Below are 25,873 nucleotides of genomic sequence, written 5' to 3' on the forward strand. Positions count from 1 at the left end.
TGTAGAAAAGCACAGTGTCACAGTCCAGAGACCAAATAATGAGAGTAGGGAACTGACGGGAAACAATTAATTGGCCTTCCACTACTGTGAACGAGACTGGGAGAAAGCCTTGTAAGAGTCACAGAACTTTCCAGAGAAAGCATAGATACTGCCAATGTATTCATTCTTAACTCCCTCCTGTTTCCTGTTCTAATGTGACAGCAAGGGAGGACCCCCAGGAAAACCACTTAAACCTATTGCAGGGAAAAAAACACTAAAAATCTCTAGAACTAGAAAGTCCGCAGAATGTATTTCCCTCTCAAGGGATCCTAATCCTGACTTAATAGTTGATATATTTATAGTGGAGAGTTTGCATTTGGAGCATTTTTGAGTGTCCAAATGTTTTACTGTTTCATTTATCTTATGTAGGTAATTACTATTTTATTTTTACTCAATCTTGAGATTAAAATAAATTACTTCATTAACAGAAATCAGCCTTTTCTGATAACTAGCTGGTGTTTTGCCCAGTGAGATTGATCATATGCTATGTTCTGTATGCCTCATGCCCACCTCTAGGCCTCATCTGCTCCCCACAGAGACAAGTGTGGCAATCACTATCAGGGATTGGCCTGCCTGTTCCTATCATGTTTTATTCTTGGTGACTAAATCCTGCTCCATATGATAAAAGCCAAAAATCTTCCTTTCTCTCTCTTTCTTTCTTTCTTTTCTTGATGCAGAAAAAGATTAATTGACACAGTTGGGCAGGGGAAGAGTCTCACAAGTTATTTGCGGATAAATTTTTTATCTGCAAAAAAACAATGTAGAAAACAGAGTGACAAAGATGTTCACATTTTGTGCATTTCCTTGGTCACTGTTTAGCATTTCGTTGAATTACTCTTCACTTATGATTTTCGTGTGGACCTCCCGGCTCTTCACCCGCAGCTTGTTGACCTGGGACTCGGCAATGTCAGCCCGCTCCTCGGCCTCCTCCAGCTCGTGCTGGAGCTTGCGGAATTTAGCAAGGTTGACGTTGGATTGTTCCTCCTGAGAATGAATGGAGATGCATTTAGGAGGGAAAAGAGTTAAGAATTTCTAGTTTCTTAGGTCAGTTGGTCTCAAATTTCTTTTTACTTAAAAATGCTTCACTCTAGTAAACCTTAAAAAAAAAAAAAAACTAGACAAAAGCTCTTGAATTTTTTTTTTTTTTTTTTTGTATTAACTCCTCTCATGCTTCTTGAACTCATGGATAGGAAGGAGGGGCAGGGGGACAGGTGACATTTGCTATCAACATTCCTAAAAGTTCTCCTTTTGAACATGTAAACATCTTAGAGCTACTACTAAATATGTCAGGTTTCCAACCTCTTCTCCCCCCTCCCCACCGCCAGAGTTTGGTGAATGAACCAAACCTTCTAAAACACAAAACAAAACCTTCAAAAAAAGCCTATATTATATCAAGCTATTAGCCTTGAATATTAATTATTGCCCCTTGAGTATTTGAGTGTAACTTATTGCCATTTAATGCAATTTAGAAATGAAACAAAATTTGTTTCCCAGAATACTCTTCAGTAGTCTCTGATGATGTTTGAACAGATACGTAGTGAATTTGGGAAGGTCGGTTTGGGTTTAGTCTTTAGTAATTGCTCTTTTTTAAAAGGCTCATTGACAACAGTTCAAAATATGGCATTCAAGTTCAGAAATTAATAAAACTTAGGATTACTAAATAGTAGAGTGTGAATAAAACCTCAGATCTTCCTGTTACAGATGAGAGAAGTAGGGGTTAGAGACACACATTAAGTCACTCTCTCTGTCCTCCTTTATGCCCTGCTTCCCACCCCAGACCTTAGAGGTCAACCAAATCATGAAAACCACTAATGAAAAGAGGAACTAATTTGTGATGAGTAGGTATATATAACCATTCTTACATATTTAGAAAATTTTGTATTTATTATTTTAAATAAATCATAGGTTGGGGAAATGAGATAAGGTGGAGTGCCAAGAACCCATTGGTCTGAACATGAGCAAGACAGTCTGAGCTCCAGACTTAACTGTTCACTTGTCACCTTCATTTCTGTATATGTTGGCATTTCAAAGAGTGTTTCCATAACAGAATTCCTATTTCTTTCTTGCCCTGTGAATCTGTCCCTCCCTTAGTTCCCCATTGTAGTCTTTGTTGCACCATCCAACTGGTTTCTCAAACTGTGAACTTGATGAAGTACCCCTGATTTCTTTTCTGTTACCTCCCAGGGCAACCAGTTAGCACATCCTATAGTTTCTCCCCCCAGAATGTACCCTGAATCACTTCCCTCTTCTCTATTTGCTTCACTACTGCCCTCAGGCAAGCCACGAGCCTACCTGAAAAGCTTCCTAGAATGTCATCCTGTACCTACCTATGTTATTGGGCAGTCTATTCTCCACAATGTATCCAGAATATTCTTTTTAAAAAGTATAAGCCAGGGCATGACTGAATAATTTAGAACCCTCCTGTGGCTTCCTAGTGTCCCATTGTACTTAGAATGTGATCCAGACTTCTTACCAAGACCTAGAAGACCCTGTGATCCGCCTCCTCTTTTGCTCCTTGACCTGTTCTCTACAGCTCTCTGTGCTTCTTTCTGCTCCTTGAACCAGACTCTTGTCCTCTTAAGAGCATTGTGTTGCTCTTCTCCTTTCCTGGAAATGTTCCCTGGCTCATCAAGTGGTTGGTTTCTTCTCGTTCTTCAGAACATTGTTGACCCATTTCCTTTGATCCTTCCTCATTGTATCCTTCCTTCCTCTCCTTTCATTCCCCTAACTAAGCTGGGTTGGCCATACTGAAGTCTGGGGCTGGGTGGAGGGATTGTATGATGACTCCAAGGGGTTCAGAACTCACCGCTTCCTCAGCTTGTCTCTTGTAAGCTTTCACCTTCGCTTGCAGTTTATCCACCAGATCTTGGAGTCTGAGCACATTCTTGCGGTCTTCCTCAGTCTGAAATAATATTTTGGAGGGTGGGTCTCTTGAAAGTGCAAATACCATGAACATTTTGTTGTACATTAGCTTTTTGAGCCCTTGCAGACTAGGGTGAAAACCTAGACAGGCCATTTTCTTTACCTGGTAAGTGAGTTCCTTCACTCTCCTCTCATGTTTGCGTAGACTCTTGACAGTTTCAACATTCCGCTTCTGTTCACTTTCAACTTCTCCTTCAAGTTCACGGACCTGCAAGAAGATAGGTATTTTAAAAAACATTTACAGTGATCCTTTCACTCAGTGTATTTCTGTTTCTTCAAACGACTTGCAGTGCTTCTTTTACTCTGCTATGTGTATTTTGATGCCCTAGTCTAGTTGTACCCTTAAAAGCTCTTGGGCAGGAAGGAACATTTCTATTCATTCTGTATGTCCCAATCATTCAGCAGTATAAGGTATTCAAAATCAAGAACTGGATTGGAATTAGGTGGGAAATATGCTGATCAGAAGACCCACCCTGGCCTCCAGTTTCTGGATCTGCTTCTTCCCGCCCTTCAGGGCCAGCTGCTCAGCCTCGTCCAGACGGTGCTGCAGGTCCTTCACCGTCTGCTCCAGGTTCTTCTTCATGCGCTCCAGGTGGGCGCTGGTGTCCTGCTCCTTCTTCAGCTCCTCGGCCATCATGGCTGCCTGATGAGTGGTAAGACAAAACCAGTTGAGAGAGCTGGACGAGCACATCAGGATTCAGATTTGACCGCCACCGTGCTGCCCTCTGCTCACATCAGTGATGGCCTTCTTGGCCTTCTCCTCTGCATTGCGGGCTTCCTGGACAATGTCCTCCATCTCTCCCTGGATCTGGGAAATATCTGTCTCCAGCTTCTTCTTGGTGTTGATCAAGCTCGTGTTCTGGTTAAAATATCAAATTTAGAAATATTTAGTACTTGAGAGAAAAATCAAGATGCCAGATTTTTAATGAACTCACAAACTAGTTAATTAAGTAATTAGTATCCCTCCTTGTTTCATGAATTATCTGAGATGACACTATGTTTTTAATGTGACTGGATGTCACAGTATAGATATTGTTAACCCACAAATATAAGTATTTTAAATTTCATCCTACATGAAACATTATGAATGCATTTTTAGGTAATACCAAGATATGAGCAGGAATTTCATTTTCATTCCTTTGTATTTTTCACTATTGTGTTACACTCACCTGGGTGTGCAGGAGCTGGACGCGCTCACTGGCATCCAGGAGCTCCTGTTCTGCCATTTTCCTGCTCCTCTCAGTCTGCTCCAGAGTGGCCCGCAGCTCCTCAATCTCGGCCTGCAGCAGGTTGGCTCTGCGCTCCACCATGGCCAGCTGCTCCTTCAGGTCCTCCTGGCCCCGCAGGGCGTCATCCAGGTGGATCTGGGTGTCCTGTGGGAGGAACGATCACTGGGACACCTCGTTCTCGGGGCTGCGGTCACCCCAGCCACTTGGGGCCATCTTTTGAACGCACTTACTTTGAGGATGCCTTGGGTGTTCCTGTAGTTCCTCAGGGCCTCTGCGGCCATGCGGTTGGCATGGTTCAGCTGGATTTCCATCTCATTGAGGTCTCCCTCCATCTTCTTCTTGAGCCTGATGGCATCATTCCTGCTCCTGATCTCCGCATCCAGGGTGCTCTGCATCGACTCCACAACCCTGATGTGGTTTCTCTTCAGCTGGTCGATTTCCTCATCCTTCTCAGCAATTTTCCTGTCGACCTCAGACTTGACTTGGTTCAACTCCAGCTGGATGCGCAGGATCTTTCCCTCTTCATGTTCCAGAGATGCCTTTAATGACAGCAGGGGGTGACATTAGCAGGGAATGGGAGTTTACAGTATTCTAACAATAGGAATTCATTCTTGCTCTTGTGCTGCCATAACACATATTTTTCTGTTGTTCTGGAAATTTCTATAATGAGTTGTTGGTTTTATATATTTTTGTCTCCCCAGCTAGATAATGCCCTTGAGGGCAGGGGGCAGGGACCTTAACTTATTCATCTTAGTTTATTTTCAGTGTCTAGCACAGTTCCTGACATACAGGTGTGTTATTTGCTTGCACTATTGATTCTCCATCCTCATGCAGAGTACACAGAGTCAGAATTACTTTTTTTCCCTCTTAATTCAAGAATTTCATCAATTCTTGCATGCAATGGACTCTAATTCCTCTTGTAATTGTTTTAGAAGGTACAATAAATTTTCTACCTCTGCCTCCTCTAAAGCGGCCTGAAGTTCAGACTTCTCTTGTTCCACTTGTTTCTTTATCTTCTCCAGTTCATGGATACGTTTCCCTCCTTCTGCAATCTGCTCCGTGAGGTCAGAAATCTCCTCTGTTGGTGAATAAAAATATAAAAGTTTATTCAGTGAGGGAAAATATTTTTTCAAATCTTTTGTTACAGAAAAGGTGAAATGTACTCACGTTGTAAATTCTTATTTTCCCGCTTCAAGGTTTCAAGATGGTCTAAAGATTCTTCATAAGCATTCTTAATCTTGAACAACTCTGTGCTAAGGGAGCGGGACTCCTTTTGGGAAGCTTCAAGTTCAGCATGAGTTTCTTCATACTTCTGTTTCCATTCTGCCAGGATCTAGGGGCAAAGAATGGTTCAGAAATTTAATGGATAAAGTTGATGGGATGGGGGCACCATGTATTCTGGCACTTGTCAGAGTTGAGGTGATCTGGGACTGTCAAATCATTATGAGAACAGTAGAAACCATAGGCATTGTTCCCCTCCACTGCCTCCTGTGGAGTAGGAGCTACTGAGAACAGCCCTCACGTGATCCGAGTAATGTACACTGAAAGTAACAGGCTGGCTTCCATCCTGTGTTGAATACTGAGCCAGAGGCTAAAATATGAGTTACCTTGTCGAAGTTCCTCTGCTTCTTGTCCAGGGCAGCACAGGCTGCGTTGGTTCTCTCCACATCAATCATGAGGTCCTCCACCTCATTCTGGAGCCGCTGCTTCGTCTTCTCAAGGGAAGCGCATTTGGCGTTCACGGCTTCTACGTGCTCCTCGGCATCCTGTAGACGCTGAGCCAGCTTCTTTCTAAAAAGTAAAATAAGGACAAGAGAAGTGAATGGCCATTTGTAGAATTGGATGTTTCAAAGTAGGTACAAAAGAGTGATTTCCACAGCCAGACGCCCAATACTTTGGTTTTCCAGCTTGTTTTGTAGGCCCAGTTCTGTGTTAACTCATTCTTACTCTCCTATGAACCAAATACTCAAAACAGTATAAATTTCAACACTGCCGTACTTCATACTCCTGCTTTAAGGCTGTCTGTTATCAGCGCAAGCAATATTTTCCCCATCAAGATGGCTGGTTTACTTCTCCTCTATAGAATAATAATATCTGCCTTGAATTACTGTTATCTTTGTCTTATCTCCACTGAATTTTCATCTCCAGAGGGTAGAGTGTGTATGTTGCTCATCTTTGTTTTCTTGTAGGCTGTCACACATATTAAATGCTCAAATGTTGGGTGAATTGAATTTAAATGAATGAATTTGACCTCAAATCAAATATACTTGATTTTGGCTAATTGTGTTTTGGCTAATTGTGTCCCTTATTTTTCTTGGTTTACAGTAATCATTTAATAAAAATAAACTTTTCCAAATAAATATCAATTTTGTTTTGTGAGCTCCACTCAGATGCTCTTCTAAGGCATCCAGACACCATGATTCCAACTACATAGTTGTACATGGGTCACAGGATAAACAACTAGATCTCTCCTGAAATTTCTGTTGAATGAGTAGGTTTCTTCTTGTCCAGATTTCTCTGTTTTTACAGTTCAATCTTGAACCGTTTGATTGCATTTAATATTTGGTCCCTTATGAAATGATGTGTTTCCTTTCTTATTGCAGAACTTGTTTTTTTTAAGTCTTTAACAATATATGTCTTTGTTCCCCTACCAATAGCCATGTTTTTACATCTCAGAAGGAGGAGCTGTGTTCTGAGGCCCAGTTATTTTTTCCCCTTACACGGCTAACACCTTGAACTGATTTTCCCATTAGTGGCTGAGAGGGAGGAAGGGCACAGGGGAGTACAGTTAACCTTACTCTGTCTACAACTTTGTGGCTAGAAAGATGTCAAAAGTTCCCCTTTTTAAGAGCAGTCCTTCAGGTTCCTCTTGCCTTGTTTGCTTTCTTTTTTCTGCCTTCTCCCTTAATTTCTTTTCCTTCCTGCCTAGAATGTTTGTCTTGCTTTGGCTTATGATCATGCATGTTTTTTCCTTGGCTTTTCACATTTGTTTTGGGAGCAATAGACATTTTCCCATACAGTGCTTATGGCAGATATGCTTTGTTATCAGAGATATTTTCATTTCTGCTAAGTCTAGGACATACTTGGCTTCCTCCAGCTCCTCCGTGCGCTGGATGGCGTCCGTCTCGTATTTGGTCCTCCACTGTGCCACCTCACTGTTGGCCTTGGACATTGCCCTTTGCAGCTCAGCCTTGCCCTCCTGCTCCTCCTCATACTGTTCCCGCAGCAGGTCACAGTCGTGGCGGGCTGATTGCAGGGCATGGGCCAGAGCACTCTTGGCCTGAGAACATAGAGATCAGAGACCTAATTTGATATCTTTAAAGTGACATTTAGTCCCTAGGCTCCTATAAGCCATCAGAAGACAATCTATAGAAGTAAGAGAAATAAAACCTGAAAGATAGGGTAATGACAAGTAGGGCTTACTTTTATCTCTTCTTCAAGCTGCCTTTTCAGTTCCTCAATCTGTTGTGTGAATGCTTGTTTGCCTCTTGAGAGCTGAGAAACTAAGGAGTCCTTTTCATCTAGCTGGCGTGAATATTCACCTGTTAAGACCAAGATGGAGAAAACTCAACCTCACTTTGGAAATTAGCTCTGGATTAAAAACTGGAGCAGGGAAAGGGACCTGAGTTTGAAATACATTGGGGAGTATAGATTACAGCAAGCCACCAAGCTCCACTTCAGTTCTGATGAGCAAATCTATGTAAAAATGAGAAGTATGGAAAGCTGGGAGGCTGATTACATACTTAGTAGCAACGCAAGATATTTTGAAAGATATGTAAGATTATATATCACAGAGGAGCCTGGGTGGCTCAGTTGGTTAAAAGGCTACCTTCGCCTCGGGTCATGATTCCAGGGTCCTGGGATCCAGCTGCTCATCAGGCTCTCTGCTCAGCAGGGAGCCTGCTTCTCCCTCTCCCTCTATCTAGCACTCTGCCTACTTATGCTCTCTCTGTCTGTCAAATAAATAAATCTTTAAAAGAAGATTATTTATCACAGTAGAAATTGGTCAAGAAGCATGTAACAAGAGATGTTAATATTTAGTAAGAATCACAACTTTCTTTTTTTCCCATGCCACTAAGTTAAAGAAGGAACTTAGAAAAGAGTCTACAAGGAGGATTTTGATACTTTGAGAATACAGACTTAAAAAAAAAAGATTTTATATATTTATTTGACACACAGAGAGACAGCAAGAGAGAGAACACAAACAACGGGAGAGGAAGAGGGAGAAGCAGGCTCTCTGCAGAGCCGGCTGCCTGACATGGGGCTCAATCCCAGGACCCTGGGACCATGACCGAAGTCTAAGGAAGATGCTTTAATGACTGAACCACCCAGGTGCCCTGAGAATACAGGTTTTTTTTTTTTTTTTATGAAGTCTACTAACTACCTGTATAACAATAATAAAAGCCTGACTTTGAACTTTGTCTAGAAAGAACAATACTTGAATGCATGTGAAAGAGTAAAGTGGTTCTTCAACATTGACCTGCTTATCACTTTAGTAGTCCAGATGACCCATAAAATAATTTCCATCTTATTACCTCTCACTTGGGGAGGTGGAAATTTGGTAAAGTTGGATGGTTTGATTAGGGGACAGAGGAAATGCAGAGACTCTCCAATTTGGATAGTCAAAACTCTACAATCATCACTTAAGGCTCTTGGGCTGGGTTGTACTACTGAATTTCTCTGCGTGACTGTGCGAGCTAGCAGCATTTGGCCAGACTTCAGGGAGAAGAGAGGAGTAAGCATTCCTGGACAGTCACTTCATCACTGCCATCGCCTGTCATCTTTAATATGTGTATTACATTACACAGACTGTTGAGGGTAATAAAGTAATAAATAACTTGTGTGAGCATTTTGAAAAGTGCAAATAAATACTATGAAGCTACACTTTTAATTTGATAACTTGATTAAAGTCAAATGTGCTTTAAAATGTGTAGAAACAGAAGAGCCTGGATCTCTTTAATGAAAGTCACGATTACAACAAAAAAGAAAGCAATCTATGACAGTGGTCAGTGATTTGTTCATAGTGGTGGTGACAGGTGTCTCCCAGGAGGGTAATATGTGATCTCAATAAGTCAGTGCAGAGTTTTCCAGTGAATTAAGCATCCAAAGGAAATTTGTCATTCAAGGTCAACACTGATAAATGGCCCACCTGATTCCGTCTGCAGACGCGCTCTCTGAGCCGTCAGGTCGTTGATCAGCCGCTGCTGCTCCTCTTCCTTGGTCTTAAGTTCACTCACCTGGTCTTCTAGAGTGCGACACATCTTTTCAAGGTTCCCCTGCATTCAGAAGGTGGTAGAAAGCTTATCAAGCAAGCATTTGGACCACAGGAATTTTTCATAATTTGAGCACTCCACAGGGGCTGTGGGCCCTGTGATAATACACTATCTTTACAAACACACACTACAGAGGCCTAAGATTATTAAGGAAAGAGTAACAAGTGATATAGTCCAAACATGCCACCAGTGAACTGCTTTGTGAATTCAAGTCTGTACTCAACTGGTTTTGTCTCTGATGGGAGAATAATGATACTTGATTTAATTCTGGGCAATTTTTTTGAGGAGCAATTTATTTGTGTTTAAGGGGAAAAACAGAAACCTTATCAAGGTGAGGTGTTTTTAAAATCCCAGAATGTATAGTCCAATGGTATTTTTTTATTTGGAAGAGCTTAACTTCCCACCCTACTGTTCTTTGGGTGTGGCTGTTCTCACAACAAAGATTGAACGCTTGGCCTATCACACCCAAGTGCCTTTGCTCCCGCCTGTCTCCTGCTTGCACTGTCTGTATGTAGTCTCCTGCCAGTTACTAAGGATTCCTGAGACTCTCACTCACCCCTGTCTCATAGAAATCTCTTTAAGACTTAAACCATGATTGCACCTTGGCTTTGGAGACAGTCTCCATGTTACTGGCGAGGTCATCGATCTCCATCTTCATCTCGCTCTTCTCCTTCTCCAGCTTCTGCTTGACCCTCTGCAGGTTGTCTATCTGCTCCCCGAGCTCGGCCACGCTGTCCGCGTGCTTCTTCCTCAGGGTGGCCGCCGTGGCTTCGTGCTGCAGGGTGGCCTCCTCCAGGTCCCTGCGCATCTTCTGGAACTCGGCCTCGCGCTTCTTGTTCATCTCGATCTGGGCGGAAGTGGCTCCGCCGGCTTCCTCCAGGCGCTCGCTGATCTCCTCCAGTTCCCGGGAGAGGTCGGAGCGTTGCTTCTCTGCTTTGGCCCGGGAGGCCCGCTCTGCCTCGATTTCCTCCTCCAGCTCCTCGATGCGGGCCTAGGGGTGACACATCAACGTGAATGCCAACTCATGACAGTTTTGATTCCTGGAATGCACAAAAGAGATGGGCGGGTCTGACTCACCTGTAACTCCTTGATCTTCTTCTGTAGCTGCATCCCAAGGGCCTGCTCATCTTCAATCTTGCTTTGCAGATTGCTCATTTCAAACTCTTTCCTGTTGGAGGAGCATTTTATGTCAGTCACAGATATAATAATAGTAATTTCCCATTGAAAGTTTTGTCCTCATTGCTTACTTTTTGAGTTTCTCATCGAGTTGCTGCTTATCATTTTCGACATCCATTGTGGATTCTTGAGCCAATTTTAGGTCTCCCTCTAGTTTCCTCTTTGCTCTTTCTAGATCCATTCGGATTTTCTTTTCTTGTTCCAAGGATCCTTCAAGCTAAAAGTTAATAATGCATGAATACAGTTCCTGGAATGTTACCACCTTTCATCGAGAGTTGGCCTTTTAAACATTTGACTCCTGTCTAACCCACAGCTTATTTTTGATTTTTCTATTCATAAGACTAATTTGTTCCATCCATTCCATTCCCTTTGCTGAGGAGTCATCACTTAGAAGGTGAACCATACCTCATTACCATATGATTATAGTAAACTGCTAGGGAAATGCCATCCCTTCGGAATCCCCCCACTGGAAACCACTATTATTAGTGTTTCACCATACCTGTAGACACTGCAGCAATGTTTCTAAACCATGACTTCTTCTAGGCCCTCCCTTACTCACATATTTACAGTGGGTTCTCTACTCGCTATAAGATCACATTTAACCCTCAATGCATCTTGCTCATTCCTTATTTGGAATCCCCTTCTTCACTGTGAGAGAAAACCTTCTAGATATTTACTACTCCTTTGCTCTTGCTCTGCTCGCCCCTTAGAGTACTGTCTCTGTTTCTTTCTGGCCATTTGCTTTTTGATCCCAACCAAAACCCATTTTGTTTGTACAGCTTTTCCTGATAAACAGAATAACCTTCCTTTCCCTTATTTCTTTTTACCCATACTGTCTGTTACCTACAACGTTCTTTATTGATTTTTTTGACTCCATGGGTGTCCATCTTAGACCTTGAATCAGAGATAATGTTCTACGCTACTTATTCATTGGAAGCTCTTGAAAAGTACCCATTATATCATTAAAATGTAAACTCAGGCTGATTTTATTACTAAATTTAAAAAATTATTTTTTTACATGATGTTAGGCTTACATCATCTACTTGTTGTTCAAGCTTGATTTTAGCCTTGGTCAGGGTGTTGACTTTGTCCTCTTCTGCCTGCAGGTCATCCAGGGTCTGCTGGTGGGCCTCTTGGAGGGCTTTCTTCTCCTTGGTCAGCTTTGCGATGGTTTCATCCAGACCTGCCATCTCTTCCGTGAGGTTTTTCACCTTAAAAAATTAAAAAGAGAAATGGTAGCTGTGCTAAAGCATGTTAGTAGGGTGGCAGAACATCTATATCATAGAAGGGAATACAACTCATACCTTGTTCTCTGTGGCGTGCTTCTCCTTTTCAACCTTGGCCAGGGTCAGCTCAAGGTCGTCAATGTCTTTCTTGAGCTCTGAACACTCATCCTCCAGTTTCCTCTTCTTGGCCGTCAGCTCGGCGTTGATCTCCTCCTCATCCTCTGCTCTCTCAGTCACCTCCTTGATCTTGGCCTCCAGCTGGATTTTGGTTTTGATCAGCTGGTCACATCTTTCCTCTGCATCAGCCAAGCTATCTGCTTCCTGAAAAGGGATAATAGACACTTTTAGATTTTAGTTCTCTGGACATTTTCGGTTTTTTAAATATTTTGAAGCCAAATAAGTAAATTGTGTTTTAAACCCTTGAGTTAATTTTTATAAGCTTTCCATAATCTAGGAGATATTTATTGGGCACTTATTATGGCACTGCAGATTTTTTTTTAAAAAGAATTTAAGTCAGGGCTCCTGGTGAAATTAGGATACACTTCTATTTGCTAATGATGAGGTTCAGGACATTCTGTCCCTAAATATGGCATCTTGGCATATTGCATGCCATAAACTGAAGGCATTTGAGAAAATGGCTAAAGTAGGAAGCCCATTCTGACCTCCTCCTCTCATCCTTCTTCCCTGAAACATGTGAAAAGTACCTTCCTGTACTAGGAGGAAACAAGACATTCTTATCACCAGAGATGGGAACTGGGGGCCAAGAAGGCTGCATAAACAATCTTTGTTAAACTAACATTTATCTTCTTTAGTTACTTCTTCACCATTTACTACCTTGAGCTTAAACCCCTTTGTCTTGTCAGTTCTTTACAAATCTATCATTTGTCTAAAGGATATACAAGCTTCCTGCTCTGCTTACTTCTTTGGGTCTTTAGTCTCTTGTAAAGACTTACATATACATGTAAAAATCAACATATATACATGCTTCTCTCCTGTTGATTGGTTTTTAATATTCAAACCCACCCAGGGACCTTATTAAGAGGGTCCAGGAAAACTTTTTCCTCCCCTGCATGATGTCACCTACATTTAATGTGTTGGTATATAATTTCAGATTAGTCACCTTTCTTTATTTAATATTTATTTCCAGAAAGCTTAGTGTATGAAAACAAAATGATTGGGTATCCAGTGGATTGCCCAGAGGGAGGGGTAATACCAAGAAAGTGTCTTAAAGGGAAGATGTCCTACAGAGTAACTGGGAATTACAGGGAACACATGGAAGAAATAAGGGGAGCTGAATATGTTCAAAGGTGGTGCATAGAGAAGTAGCGAGCATGTTTCTCATGAGAAGGAATAAGGGTTGGAATAGAAACTCTGTAGGAGCAGGACCATGTCTCCTTCAAGTTGTATCCCTAGCAGTTGGAATGTCCTCTTGTATTTATTAAATGTGGAGAGTTGAGAGAATGGTGCTGAAAAGTGGTCATACTATTCTCAAAAGAGAGGAGTATGCTCAGACCAAACTTAGATATGCCCTATGGTGGCTAACCGTAGATATGACTTAACCTTAGATATGCCCTACGGTAGCTAACTGGCTCTCCGAGGTGTGATGAACCTTTCTCCTCAATTTAGAAAACCCTGTTGTACATGAACTATAGGGAAAGACACAATGCCAACCTAGGTATGTACAGATAGTTCATTTTTCTTTAAATTTTCCAGTTGAGTGTTCCAAGTGTAAATACCCAACTGGACCAGTGTCAATTTGCTTCTGAATTCAGAGGACTACCGGGTCACTCTCAGGGCCTAGGTTGTTGGTCTTAGTAGCAAACTGAAAGTCTCTTTTCAAATGACTTTTTGAAGAGTCAAAAAGTCATCTGAATCACAAAAGTGGGTTAGACAGTTGTGTTTGATCAAATATTTCTTCCCAATCTTCTGGATGTTTATTGGGACATTGGAACAAGAATATCAAACCATATCAACCCATACGAGAGTATCTCATGCTTTGCCTAAAAACTGACACACTCTGTAGAAAATATTGCCATTATCCTTGCAATGACTCTATTATTTCAGGTACTGGAGAGTTTCTAAAGACAGAGTTGAGAAGTTGATTTCATATTGGTTTGTCAGTTGGTTTCATATTGGTTTCAAGTTGATCCATTTCCATCACAGTGTCTCCTCCCTCCCCACTGTAAATATTGTTTTTCTTTTCCCTGGTCTTATGTGCTTTTTTCAGTAGGGAGAGTCTAATGGAGCAAAGGTCACCTCACTTTTTGCTCAAATTTTGCTAGGAAAAACATTAGGGGGAAAAGGGAAGTGCTTTTGTTTTCTCCTTTTCGACAGCAAGAGATCCTACCACAATGCCTGGTAGTAATGTTCTGTCTGGGATTGTGTAGAACTTCTAAGGAGTTGTGAATTTGGAAAGATTGATAGTCCCTTAGTGAGGTGGAATCTAAACCTTTCTCCAGCAACTGCTGAGCCAAAATGTTAGCATCTGATTGCAAGAAATGGGCTCTGACACTCACAGCTTGGACCTGGAGCTGCAGGTCGTTTTTCTCTTGCATGAGAGCAACCATTTTCTCCTCCAGCTCTTTCCTTTTGGCCTCAGCCTTTGCAAGGTTTTCCTTGGTCTTCTCAAACTCTTCCTTCATGTTGGCCATCTCCTTTTCTGTTTCTGCGCTCTTGAGGAGCGGCTTGATCTTGAAATACAGCTTCATCCAGGGCCAGTGCTTGACGTTCATGAAAGCACGGACATTGTACTGGATGCAGAAGATGGACTCTCTGTGATAGGAGCAGAAGTGGTCAAAGTCAGGTTCCAACAGGAAGTAGAGTTAGAAGGGTCAAGGGTACTTGTAGAGTATCTCTGTTAATACCTTCTCTCCACCATCTTCTGGTACTCCACTCTTGCCAAGTACCCTCTGCACCTGGCCTGGGTTCTAGTAATCAGCTGGGCCAGCTTCTCATCTCGCATCTCCTCTAGGAGTCCCAGAAGACCAGCTTTGAAAAAGACCTATTCATGGGAGGAGTTGCAGATCAGACACTATACAGAAACTTCACAGGGACAAGAATAGCATCAGATAGGCTTTAGAGACCATTACCTTGGTGTGACCAAATTTATACTGGGTGTGGTCAATGTCGATGGACCCAAGAAGCTTCTCAGAAGCTTTCTTGCTGTCAATGAACTGTCCTTCAGGGATAGCACTTGCATTTAATACCTTGTATCTGTTTAGGCCAAGAAAATAAATGATAGAGCTGTTGTCACCAACAAGACGACATCTTGCATTACTATAGAAATGATGTAGACTCTGGATAGTCCAGCAAACATAAATAAATAAAGAAATCATATCCATGTCTTCATTCTCTGTGTATCAGAGGGTGTCAAATTTTGGCCTGTCAATACAGCACCTGCCAAATGTGTTTCTCTTTTCTTCAATTATAATAGAAAGTATAAAGGATTTTTCCATTGAAACAATTAAAATAAACAAAAGAACCTCTTCAGATAATTTGCAGTGAGAGAGTCTGACCTCTGTTTGAAGTCTGCGTAAAGGATCCTGCTTGGGAACCCCTTCCTACAGATGCGGATCCCTTCCAGCACCCCGTTACACCGCAGCTGGTGCAGGACAAGTTCATGCTCCATGGCCCCTAAGAGGAAGAGCACACATGCCTCATTTCATGGTCTAAGGCAAGCATCCTTGCTTGCCTTCTAACCTTCTAACCCTTCTAACTCTACTTCCTGTTGGAACCAAAGTTTGTTCAGGCAACAGGTGGGTCTTACCTGGAGTCTTGGTTTCATTGGGGATGATGCAGCGTACAAAGTGGGGGTGAGTGCTCCTCAGATTGGTCATCAGCTTATTCAAATTCTCCTGTGGAATTTATGAATATTTGATTTTAAAAAGCACTGTTTCTGTATATTCATATTCACAGATATAATCATTGTGACATCTGTGATATTGGCTCAGCTCTAATAGTATCTAGTTATAGGATCCAGTAATATCTAATTCAAACACTATCTGAATGTGTCCAGATTTGAAAATGAGGAGTTGGAATTTCCACATTCTCAAAATGTCCTTCTTTTTCCTGTTTTCGTGCATGATAAACATACTTTTCTGTTAGTCATTGAAGCGGTCACTCCTGCTGAATTTCCTAGTGTGTGTTGTAGCTTGAGTATGATATTCTAAATGTAGGGAAACATTCTACCCAGACTCTTCGGTCTAGCTGTGTGATTGAGCTTTACAAATAATTCAGTGTCTTCTTCCAAATCTCTAATTTCTTTCTTTACCCTATTTTCAATTGTATCTGCTTCTCTATCACATTCTTACTCCTTATTCTAATTATAGAGCTATATTCTCCTGCTCATTCCACAGAAAGTGGCCTTTTAGTGCCTCACTCTGGGAATTGGCAAAACACCAATAGCCATGTTACCAGGTATGAGAAGAAGTCTTCCAACTTGTGGAAATCCTGGTTTTTCAGAATAACTAAAGCTTTTGTTATTACAGATGGGATTGTCCTAAGAAAGGTAAATTTTCCTTTAAGAGCTATTTCTTATTGCATCTGGTTTTTTAATTCCTTTGTTTAGAATCAGTCTCCAATTCCCAGCAGAGATCTTCTGTTATCAGCTTTCAAAGTCCACTCACTTCAGTTCTGAGCCAGTATACACCTAAGCACGTACATCATTTGAAGGCTCTCACAGTCTCCAGCAAGTCTCACGTTTTGCCTAGTCCTATCCTAGCAGAACCTTTTAAATGTCAATGACCTTATTTCCTGGCCCCCCAATTTAATTTTACCATCTGATGCTGACTTGTGCAATTTACTCTCATCCCTTTTGACACCTTGTCTCCTATATACTGATCTGTCTCTTCCAAACAACCCCGACGTCTCTAAACTGCTCTACCACCACCCACTGACTTGTCTCTAGAGTCATGTCCGGTTCTGGAATCCTTGCAAGATTATGTCCCATTCCCTGAATCTAATAAGACATAGCAAAGGCATTCCATACCCTGAAGAGAGCAGACACAGTCTGGAAAGAAGAACCCTTCTTCTTGCCACCTTTCTTGCCACCGCCAGACTCTAAGGTGGTTAGAGAGAGCACAAGCAATCATTGCACAGGCTTCCTTAGTGTGTGTTTGACACATTAAATAAAGGATGACTTCTGTTGGAATTTACCTGCTTCAGCAGCTGCTGCCCCAGAGAAGAGGAAAGCCAGAGTCTTCAATGCAGACTTCTGGTACAGCCCGACCACGGTCTCGTTCAGGGGGTCCTTATTCTTGTCCAGCCAGCCGGCAATGTTGTAGTCCACGGTGCCAGCGTAGTGGACAAGAGAGAAGTGGGCCTCAACCTTGCCTTTGGCAGGCTTGGGCTTCTGGAAGTTGTTGGACTTCCCCAGGTGCTGCTCATAGAGCTTGTTCTTGAAGGAGGTGTCTGTGGCCTTGGGGAACATGCACTCCTCTTCCAGGATGGAGAAGATGCCCATGGGCTGAAAAGATGAAAAGAAACAAATGCCTTTCAATTTTGTCTGCTTGTAGAAATAATATGTGACATCTTGATCCTATTTGAGTAAATTCATCCTTTAATTTCTTACAATTAATGAAAACTCATCCCTTGGTTCATAAGTCATTACATTTGCAAATATTTATTGAGTGCCTATTGAGATCCAAGTTCTGTGTTGGCTCTGGGATGTGATGGTGAGGGAGAGGAGCAAACGCCATACTCTCCTGGAGTTTATGTCTTGCCCCACGGCTCCACAGCCGCATTTCTCCCAAGTTTGACTTGCAAACTAGTTGGATCAGAAACCCTTGGTGAAAATGCATATTCTAAGGATCCATCCTACACTTCCCGAAGAGTTTTCCCAGGGGTGAGATTAGGGAATTCCGCAGTTTTATTAAGCACTTGTGATGAGTCTCAAACTGAATTTTGAGAGCCTCTGCTTTAAATATTAGAAATTCACATTTCAGTTGCCAGTAAAACTGAATCTAAGAATGACAAAGGGAAAATGAGTGAAAAATACTCTTTATAGTATGCTTTTTTAGAGAAAGGTGGTTTTAAATATAAGGTCTTGCATTGCCAACTATCGGGAAATGGAGATTTCTGGTTGCTAGAGAAAATATTCACTCTCCTTTTACCAGAATATCTCCCTCAGAATTAGCAAAAGAAGGACTTTTCCTGATTTTATTTATGAGTTGAAGTCTTCTAAGATTTTTCTCAGTGGTATAATCCGTGACCTGAAAAAAGGAAGCGAACCTTCTCGATGAGCTCAATGCAGGCAGCCAGGTCCATCCCGAAGTCGATGAACTCCCACTCGATGCCCTCCTTCTTGTACTCCTCCTGCTCCAGCACGAACATGTGGTGGTTGAAGAACTGCTGCAGCTTCTCGTTGGTGAAGTTGATGCACAGCTGCTCCAGGCTGTTGAACTAGGTGTTACAAAGAGCAAGAGTTGGAGTGAGTCTGGAAAATCCAGTGGGGACTCTGCAAAGAAGACACAAAATGGAAGGGCCTTACAAAGGCCATTTATTCAAACAACTCACGTCAAAGATCTCAAAGCCTGCGATGTCCAAGACCCCGATGAAGTACTGCCTGGGCTGCTTGGTGTCCAGCTGCTGGTTGATGCGGGTGACCATCCACAGGAACATCTTCTCATAGACGGCCTTGGCCAGAGCGCCCACGGAGTTGTACACCTTTGTGGACAGGGTAGTGATTGTTGGTGCTACTGAAGACATGTTGTGAAGGCCTGCGACAGGTATCATTCACTGAGGTCACACACTCACCTGCTGCACAGTCTGGCCTTTGGTGACGTACTCGTTGCCGACCTTGACCCTGGGGTAGCAGAGGGCTTTGAGCAAGTCAGCAGAGTTCAGGCCCTGGAGATAGGCCGCCTTGTCAGCAACTGCAGAGACAAAATTCAGGCACCCTGTGTGACCTACTGTGGGTCCCACAGTTCATGGGGACAGAGTGATGAGTGAACCATTCTATAGAAAATCTGTATGGGGGTGAATATGCATACGTTCATCAGAAGCTCAACTATAAAGAAGACATGAATTTGGAATGATCTTGTCTGTATTACCTTCGGTGCCATCTGGCTCAGCCTGCTCCTCACGCTGCTTCTGCTTGAACTTCATGTTCCCATAATGCATCACAGCACCTGTGAGCTTGTAGATGGAGACTCTTTCATCAGAGGTGAAGCCCAGGATGTCAATAGCACTCTGCCAGGAAAGATGAGAGGACAAAAGTTAGGGCAGAAGACACTAATTTATTCAGGAGAATATATAACTTATCCTTAACCACACCTATAGAGGAGTGTTATTGTCATTTCATACATAATGGATTAAAAAAAAACTTTATATGTGACTTACATCTGTGGCCATCAGCTCTTCCTGGTCATCAATGCTGGGCACTGTGATCTCCCCTTGACTGACGAAGGCATAGTCATATGGGTTGGTGGTGATCAGGAGCATTTCTGGGTACATAGAATTCAGGGTATGTTTTCCATCAGGAGTTGTTAATAAAGTGATTAACTTCTACCTTATAAATTTAAGCTCCTTCTTACCAATTAGGTCTGGCTTCTTGTTAGACATGATTTGATAGAAAATGTGGTAGCTTCTTTCCGCCTTCAGCTGGAAAGTAACTCTAGACTTCTCCAGAAGATCTGCAATGAAAAGTAGACACTGGTCAGGAGGAAAAATTGCAAAGTTCCTGAAGTGATTTTGGAATTTGGGATAATTAACTAAAAAATCTCCCTGGCCTGTTGTGATTTCAGCTGAGTGTTGTGCCTCTACAACATAGGCTACATATTGTGCCTCTATAAACGCCATCACAGGTGCTCTTACCACCTCCAGAAAGAGACTAAAGCATGCCTGGCCCAAGACATAGACATTTCTCATGCAGAAGATCATTGACGTTTGGGATATAATTGATTCTGGAGAACCCCTCCCTCCTCAGGGTCTTTTCTCACTTTATAATAGAGGAACCACTGAGAGCAACATTTATCAAGCCTCAGGCTAGGAAGAAATCACCCATTCTCAACTTGAAGGCAACTCATTTACCCTAGTGTTAGTGTTTTCTTAGAGAAAATTGAAATCTGTTCTGAGGCTGGAATATCTCAGACAAGCCCCATGGCTCCTGGCAGTTCTTATAGAGTCATTAGTTCATGACTGGGATAAAGCACACTGTGGGCTATGGATAGGAGGGCATTAACTACGGGCACGTTTGGCAGCAGACTGGTGTTTCACAGGCCCTGGGCTCAGCAGGAGCTGCAAAATGTTCCTCCAGACCATCATTTGTCATTCGTGGATTCTGTTTAGGAGGTCCTGTTACTCACATGTTTCAATATCAGCAGAAGCCAGTTTTCCCGTGGTACCAAAGTGGATCCTGATGAATTTACCCTTGCAAATAAAAATGATGATGTTACATACAAAACTTGAAGCACTCAAGAAAAATGAGATGGAAATGATAATTCAAACATGCTTTCTCTGGCATGGAAGGGCTGAGAAGATCCCTCTGTGACCAGGAGACTTACAAAGCGAGAGGAGTTGTCATTCCTCACAGTCTTGGCATTGCCAAAGGCCTCCAGTAGGGGATTGGCACTGATGATTTGATCTTCAAGGGTCCCCTGCAAAGGCAAGAGCGGTCCTTATCTCCTGGGCTCCAGACTTCCCGAGAGCCCTGAGAGTCTGGAGTCTGATCCCAGACCCACCTGCATTTTGCCAGAGGTAGGTTCCTCCTTCTTCTTCTCCCCAGTGACTGCAATTGTTGCAAAGTACTGGATGACACGCTTGGTGTTCACAGTCTTCCCTGCACCAGATTCTCCGCTGTCAAACAGAGACCAAACGTACGTGAGGAATTAAGCTGTGTGACAAATCAAAGAACCTCCATCATCAGCATTTACTACCTTACGCACCCATTTTTATATGTCTTTGTCAGTTTCTCCCCACTCTTCTCTTCAGCCTACTATAGCTCATATTATTTCTGTTGCTTTGCACTGACAAAAAGTAGGGGAATTCATTCATTAATCACCTAACACATATTTCTTGAAAATGTGCCAGTCTTGTTTGTAGGTGCTGTGACCTGGGCTGGGGGTCCAAGAGGCAGCCACCCAACGTCTATGTGGAAAATGAAAACATAAAAAACAACAAATGTAGTTCCTCAGTTTCCTTAGACAAAAGACATGGCTCAAGTGAAGTCTTTGAAGGACTAGATGTTTCTCAAGTAGGCCTTAAATAGTGGGCCACTGTGAATAATCCCAAATGGCTCAGTGTTCAGATGGCTATATGTTATTCACTGCCGTGTACCAGGTCCTGGCCATGCACAGAGAAAGGATTTATAACCCCTACTCTTAAGAAAGTTCTGGGCAGCTTTTAAAACTGGACTAGCATATGACAAAGTTTAGGCGATTGTTATTTTACATTCTGATGCAGTCTAAACCCTACGACACAGCACAAACTGTATCCTGTTCCAGGCTGAACAGCATTGCTTCAGCACGAGCACTAACTAATTCATTTTAGTGTGGCATTCTCCCCATGCGAATAAAATACCAATATATCCCAGAATAGTAATACATACGTGATTAAGATGGACTGATTCTCCCGATCTAGGAGAAAGATAGTGGACAATCAGCATCATACAAGTTACACAAACAGAACTTTCTATAGGGAAACACTTGGGGCATTGACTATAAATACTGTGTCATTTTGAATGGAGTTTAAAAATTTATTACTGTAAAGTTATATATATTATTCTTAAACATTTTAAATTGAAGAGAAACATAAAATGTTGTTATATCTGAAATTCCTTAAGCCCTCATAGTTAAGTGTGTCCTTCTGGTTTAAAAGAATGAGCAGTACTTTCCAAAGCCAGACATACTCTGTAGTTGTCTGCTGTGGATTTCAGAAGCATACTCTCTGCTGATTCATGCATAAAGGAGTGAAAAATGCAGAATATATGAAGGATTTGGATGGTAGTTTAATAGGTTTAAATAGTGCTCATCAAGCCAAAGTTGAGATTTGGTTTCTAAATGAGTCAGTTGGACTCACAGAATGGGGGGGGGAAAGAGAAAATATCATAGGCCGTAACCCTAACTCTGATCAGTCCTGTCAAAAGTGTGCTATCAGGGCAAAGAAAGATCAGGTGAGGAGAATGCCCCAGTCAGAACAAAAACGCTTTTAAGGGGGCAGAAAACAACTTATGTTTCTGTGCATGTTCAAACACCATCTTCATTCAATTCATTCATTCATTCATTCATTCATTCAAGAGGCTATCTTCTGTGGGATGGTCTCTGATGATGTTAGAGGTGACAGTACTCCTGAAAGCATCAGAGTGGTAGTCAACAAGGAACTTGAGCACAGAAGGATTTTTCATTTCCATTCAGACAATATGATTCTGTCGTTACTTAATCTTAACTATTGTTACTTAAATCTATACCATAAATTATGTATTTCTGTGGAGAATACAAACAAGTTAAGTTTCAAAAGATAGAAGCAGAGGCGTGGCCTGGTAAAGTCAAAGAGGTGGGGTCTAGAGAGCTCAGTTTTAGCTCCAGCTCTGACAGCATGTACCTCTCTGTGCTTCAGTTAACTCTTCTGTACAACCAGGGGCTTAGATTAGATTATCTCTGAAGATCTGTTTAGCTTTAACACTTTTCTCTGTGTGACTCTAGGTGGTTAAATAATTTGTATGAGAAACACTTGAGCCACTGACCCGTCAGCATGAACTGGTAGGCATTGTCAGAGATGGAGAAGATGTGGGGCGGGGCCTCCTGACGCTTCTTGCCTCTGTAGGCTGTCACCACCTCTGCATTGTACACCGGCAGCCACTTGTAGGGGTTCACGGTGACGCAGAAGAGGCCTGAGTAAGTCTACACCAAAAATGAGGAAAAAAAAAAAAGGAGTATAATCATCTCATAGGGACCTTAATAATCTACTATTTTTCAAAACTGTTAACCAGCTGTCTGAGCAGAAGGCCATGAGAATGAACTCACGTAGATCATCCAGGCTGCATAACGCTCTTTGAGGTTGTACAGCACAGCGGGCTCGTGCAGGTGGGTCATCATGGCCATGTCCTCGATCTTGTCGTACTTGGGAGGGTTCATGGGGTAGACTTGATCATCTTTCACTGTCACAGTCTGGCAAACGGGGAAGATAACGGCTCAGGTGAGTCGAGAGACCAAACACAAGAACTGACAGAACGGGGCCAGCTCCAGGGGCTCACTCACCGCTCCACCTTCGGTTTTCACCGTCACTTTCCCTCCTTCTCTGCTCTGGACGGTCCCTTTCACAAAGGATTCCTTGGGATCCACCACAAAGACAGATGTCTTGGCATCAAAGGGCCTATTCTGGGCCTCAATGCGCTCCTTTTCAGACTTCCGGAGGTACGGAGCCGCCTCCCCGAAAATGGCCATTTCCTGGTCTGAACTCATGGCTGCTGAACTCAGCCCAGTCGCGAAGACCCTGCCTGGGAGGGAAAGAAAAGATATTCTGGAAATTCAGATATTTGATTGCACATTTAGAAAAAGAAAACATTTTTGAATCACTGAGGAACTGAGCACTTTAGCTTTGTGTGGAGTATGACCTCCCTGGCTTGGCTGGAGATGAAATGTCAGCGTTCGTGTTCTGTGCCAAAGCTGATAGGTAATCGAGCATTTGCAAAGAGACTGTGGTTTCTGGCTCATCTGCCATATGATATTTTAGCTGCATTCTCTGTTATATTTGGTATGCATGTTAATTTCTATATACGCGCTGTGATTAGCTTATACAGAGCACAAAGTGAGGATAATGGCAGGTGTCCTCCGGCTCTTATCATTGAGAGCTCTTATCTTCCAGATGGATTATAAGCACCCTGTAGGCGGGGAGCACCTCTCTTTCAAGGCATCCTTCGTGCCTCTTAGGATACATGCTGAATACAGGGAAGGGCTCAAAGCTGGCTTTGTGAATTAAAGATACAATAGGTTTATGTTGTGAAAATTCCGGGAACTATTTGTATGTAGTGAAAATCTTTTCATTATAGATTGGATTCATTATAGATTTACAAAGGCTACCTGATCAAAGAAAGCAGAACTGTAGGGAGCTTTGCTTTACATTGTTTTGTTAAAAACAAAACAAAACAAAACAAAAACTCTGGGGTGCCTGGGTGGCTCAGTGAGTTAAGCCTCTGCCTTCAGCTCAGGTCATGATCTCAGGGTCCTGGAATCGAGGCCCACATTGGGCTGTCTGCTCGGTCCCCCTCTTTCTCTGCCTTCCTCTCTGCTTACTTGTGATCTATCAAATAAATAAAATCTTTAAAAAAATAAATTCTATTTTACACCAGTTTCTCTTGTTTCCACACTTCTGACAAATTTGGCTTTTTCAGTTGTCCTTAATATTTTTAAAAGCCTTATAAAATATTATTATGTTTTCCTTATTACTGAGATTCTCATAAAAATTTCACAAAACTTTCTTTTCAGGATCCTTCCATCTCTTGCCACTTTAATATCCATTAATAATAATCTGAGGTAATTTGTTTTATAATAATATAGATATTCTTTCCCAAACTGTGGTGATTTGGATAACACAAAAATGCTTTGTGTTGCTAAAAATGCTCATAATCATTTTTCAGAGCATTTAAATTTTTTTTCCCATTTTATAGACTGTGAAACAACATGAGGATTGAGGCTACTTTTTCAAGGTGCAGGGACTCAATTCATCCAGACAGCATCTCAGGTTTTGTTTTTGTTTTTTGGTTTTGTTTTTACAGTATATGGTGCTGAGGAAAATCTATAATATAGGAAATTTATATTTTCTCTATAACTAACACCAAAATGTATTGCATGTCATAAGTTATTTAAAAGACAGACTACAATGCAAAAAATAGAAAAAAATTGTATATAAAACTCAAAATTCTAAGAAAGCATTTTCAGGTATTGCAGAGGATATAACTTAATGAGAACAAGTTTCTAAATTCCCTCTCAGAATTCTTCAAGGGAAACATGATCAACCATGAAATGAAAATGCTTTCATTTTATAGCCCCCTGAGCACTCTCCAACCACTGTGGAAGATTTCTTGCACCCTGTGAAGAATGAGGGAAAAAAATCAGTACCTTACCTTAGAAATGCAACCTGGAAGTGGGTCAGAACTGTAAGAAAAAGAGCAAATTTCTTCTGGTTAGACTCTAACCATTCCCAATAATAGCGCAGTTCTTAATGTGAGAATCAGGAAATGACTGGGAACACTCAAACAGCTAATTAAAATTGCTACGGAGTAAGTTGGAGCCTGTCTGGAAGGGCTGCCAGTTGTGGTGGGGGCCAGGACGTGGGGCAGGGCTTTGGGAGCGCTTGCCGTCCTCAGACAGACCCTGTCCTCACACACACTCACCTTGCAGCTTTATGAGGAAAGACAAGTCCTGCCCATTCCAAGGGTCCTTTTATAGGGTCAAATATGGAAAACACGTAGCCTCCTCCTCTTTCTTAAATCGTATTTGGCAAAACGTGTTTTTGGCAATGAAGGTCTCCAAGCATAATTCCCCTCATATTAAAGATGTTTGGATATAATTAGAAGTATTTCCTCTCACATTTGGTTAAGTATATGAATCAATCTCCTATAAATAATTCGAGAGGTTAGCCACATGAAAGCGATCTGGCTGGAATAATGTAAGGTGGTGTTTCAGAAAGGGCTACGTTCCGCAGTCCCTGCGCTTTTGTTGCCACCGCTGTTCTGGTTTGCCCGGTCGCCTGCCTGTGAAGTCTTTTCAACTGCCCGCACAATTGCAGATACTAGACTGGGAAGGGAAGTCGCTGCTCTCTACCAGAGTGTCAGAAAAAGATTGTCCGTTCCTCTCCAGAAGGCATGAGTTTTGTGGGCGGGGGGCGGTGCAATGTACTGTGCTTTGTTGAGGGTGCTTGGAAATGTGATTTTAAAACTTGCTTCGTAAAGAGCAGCCACACACAGCTGCTTGTGTTGTCTCTGGTTAACTGCCCCCCCCCCCAACCATTCATTGTCAGATCAGACCACTCCCACCTCAGGCATGCTCCCCACTGCTTTGCCTCGCCAAGCTTA

The 25,873-nt window shown here is 42.2% G+C and overlaps 1 protein-coding gene across 1 annotated transcript; it reads right to left on the bottom strand.

Moving 5' to 3' along the window:
• Positions 1-764: 764 nt before the first annotated feature.
• LOC309850541 (myosin-1) lies at positions 765-24,955 on the bottom strand. Its single transcript, XM_082704569.1, has 39 exons — positions 24,923-24,955; positions 23,058-23,296; positions 22,824-22,967; positions 22,544-22,700; positions 21,410-21,437; positions 20,544-20,658; positions 20,367-20,459; positions 20,169-20,232; positions 19,398-19,496; positions 19,204-19,307; positions 18,915-19,053; positions 18,619-18,737; positions 18,379-18,528; positions 18,094-18,264; positions 17,020-17,329; positions 16,853-16,923; positions 15,632-15,719; positions 15,381-15,498; positions 14,955-15,078; positions 14,730-14,866; positions 14,382-14,637; positions 11,944-12,186; positions 11,674-11,850; positions 10,711-10,856; positions 10,541-10,631; positions 10,065-10,454; positions 9,340-9,466; positions 7,614-7,732; positions 7,274-7,470; positions 5,798-5,981; positions 5,358-5,523; positions 5,144-5,268; positions 4,421-4,729; positions 4,131-4,334; positions 3,695-3,820; positions 3,434-3,604; positions 3,065-3,169; positions 2,846-2,941; positions 765-1,023 (listed from the first exon to the last, which is right to left on the bottom strand). Exons 2-39 carry the CDS (start codon positions 23,259-23,261, stop codon positions 871-873), a joined length of 5,820 nt encoding a protein of 1,939 aa, XP_082560695.1. The 5' UTR covers positions 23,262-23,296; positions 24,923-24,955; the 3' UTR covers positions 765-870.
• Positions 24,956-25,873: the final 918 nt, after the last annotated feature.

Source organism: Mustela nivalis (genome assembly GCF_964662115.1).
Source record: "Mustela nivalis genome assembly, chromosome: 17".
Classification (NCBI taxonomy): domain Eukaryota; kingdom Metazoa; phylum Chordata; class Mammalia; order Carnivora; family Mustelidae; genus Mustela; species Mustela nivalis.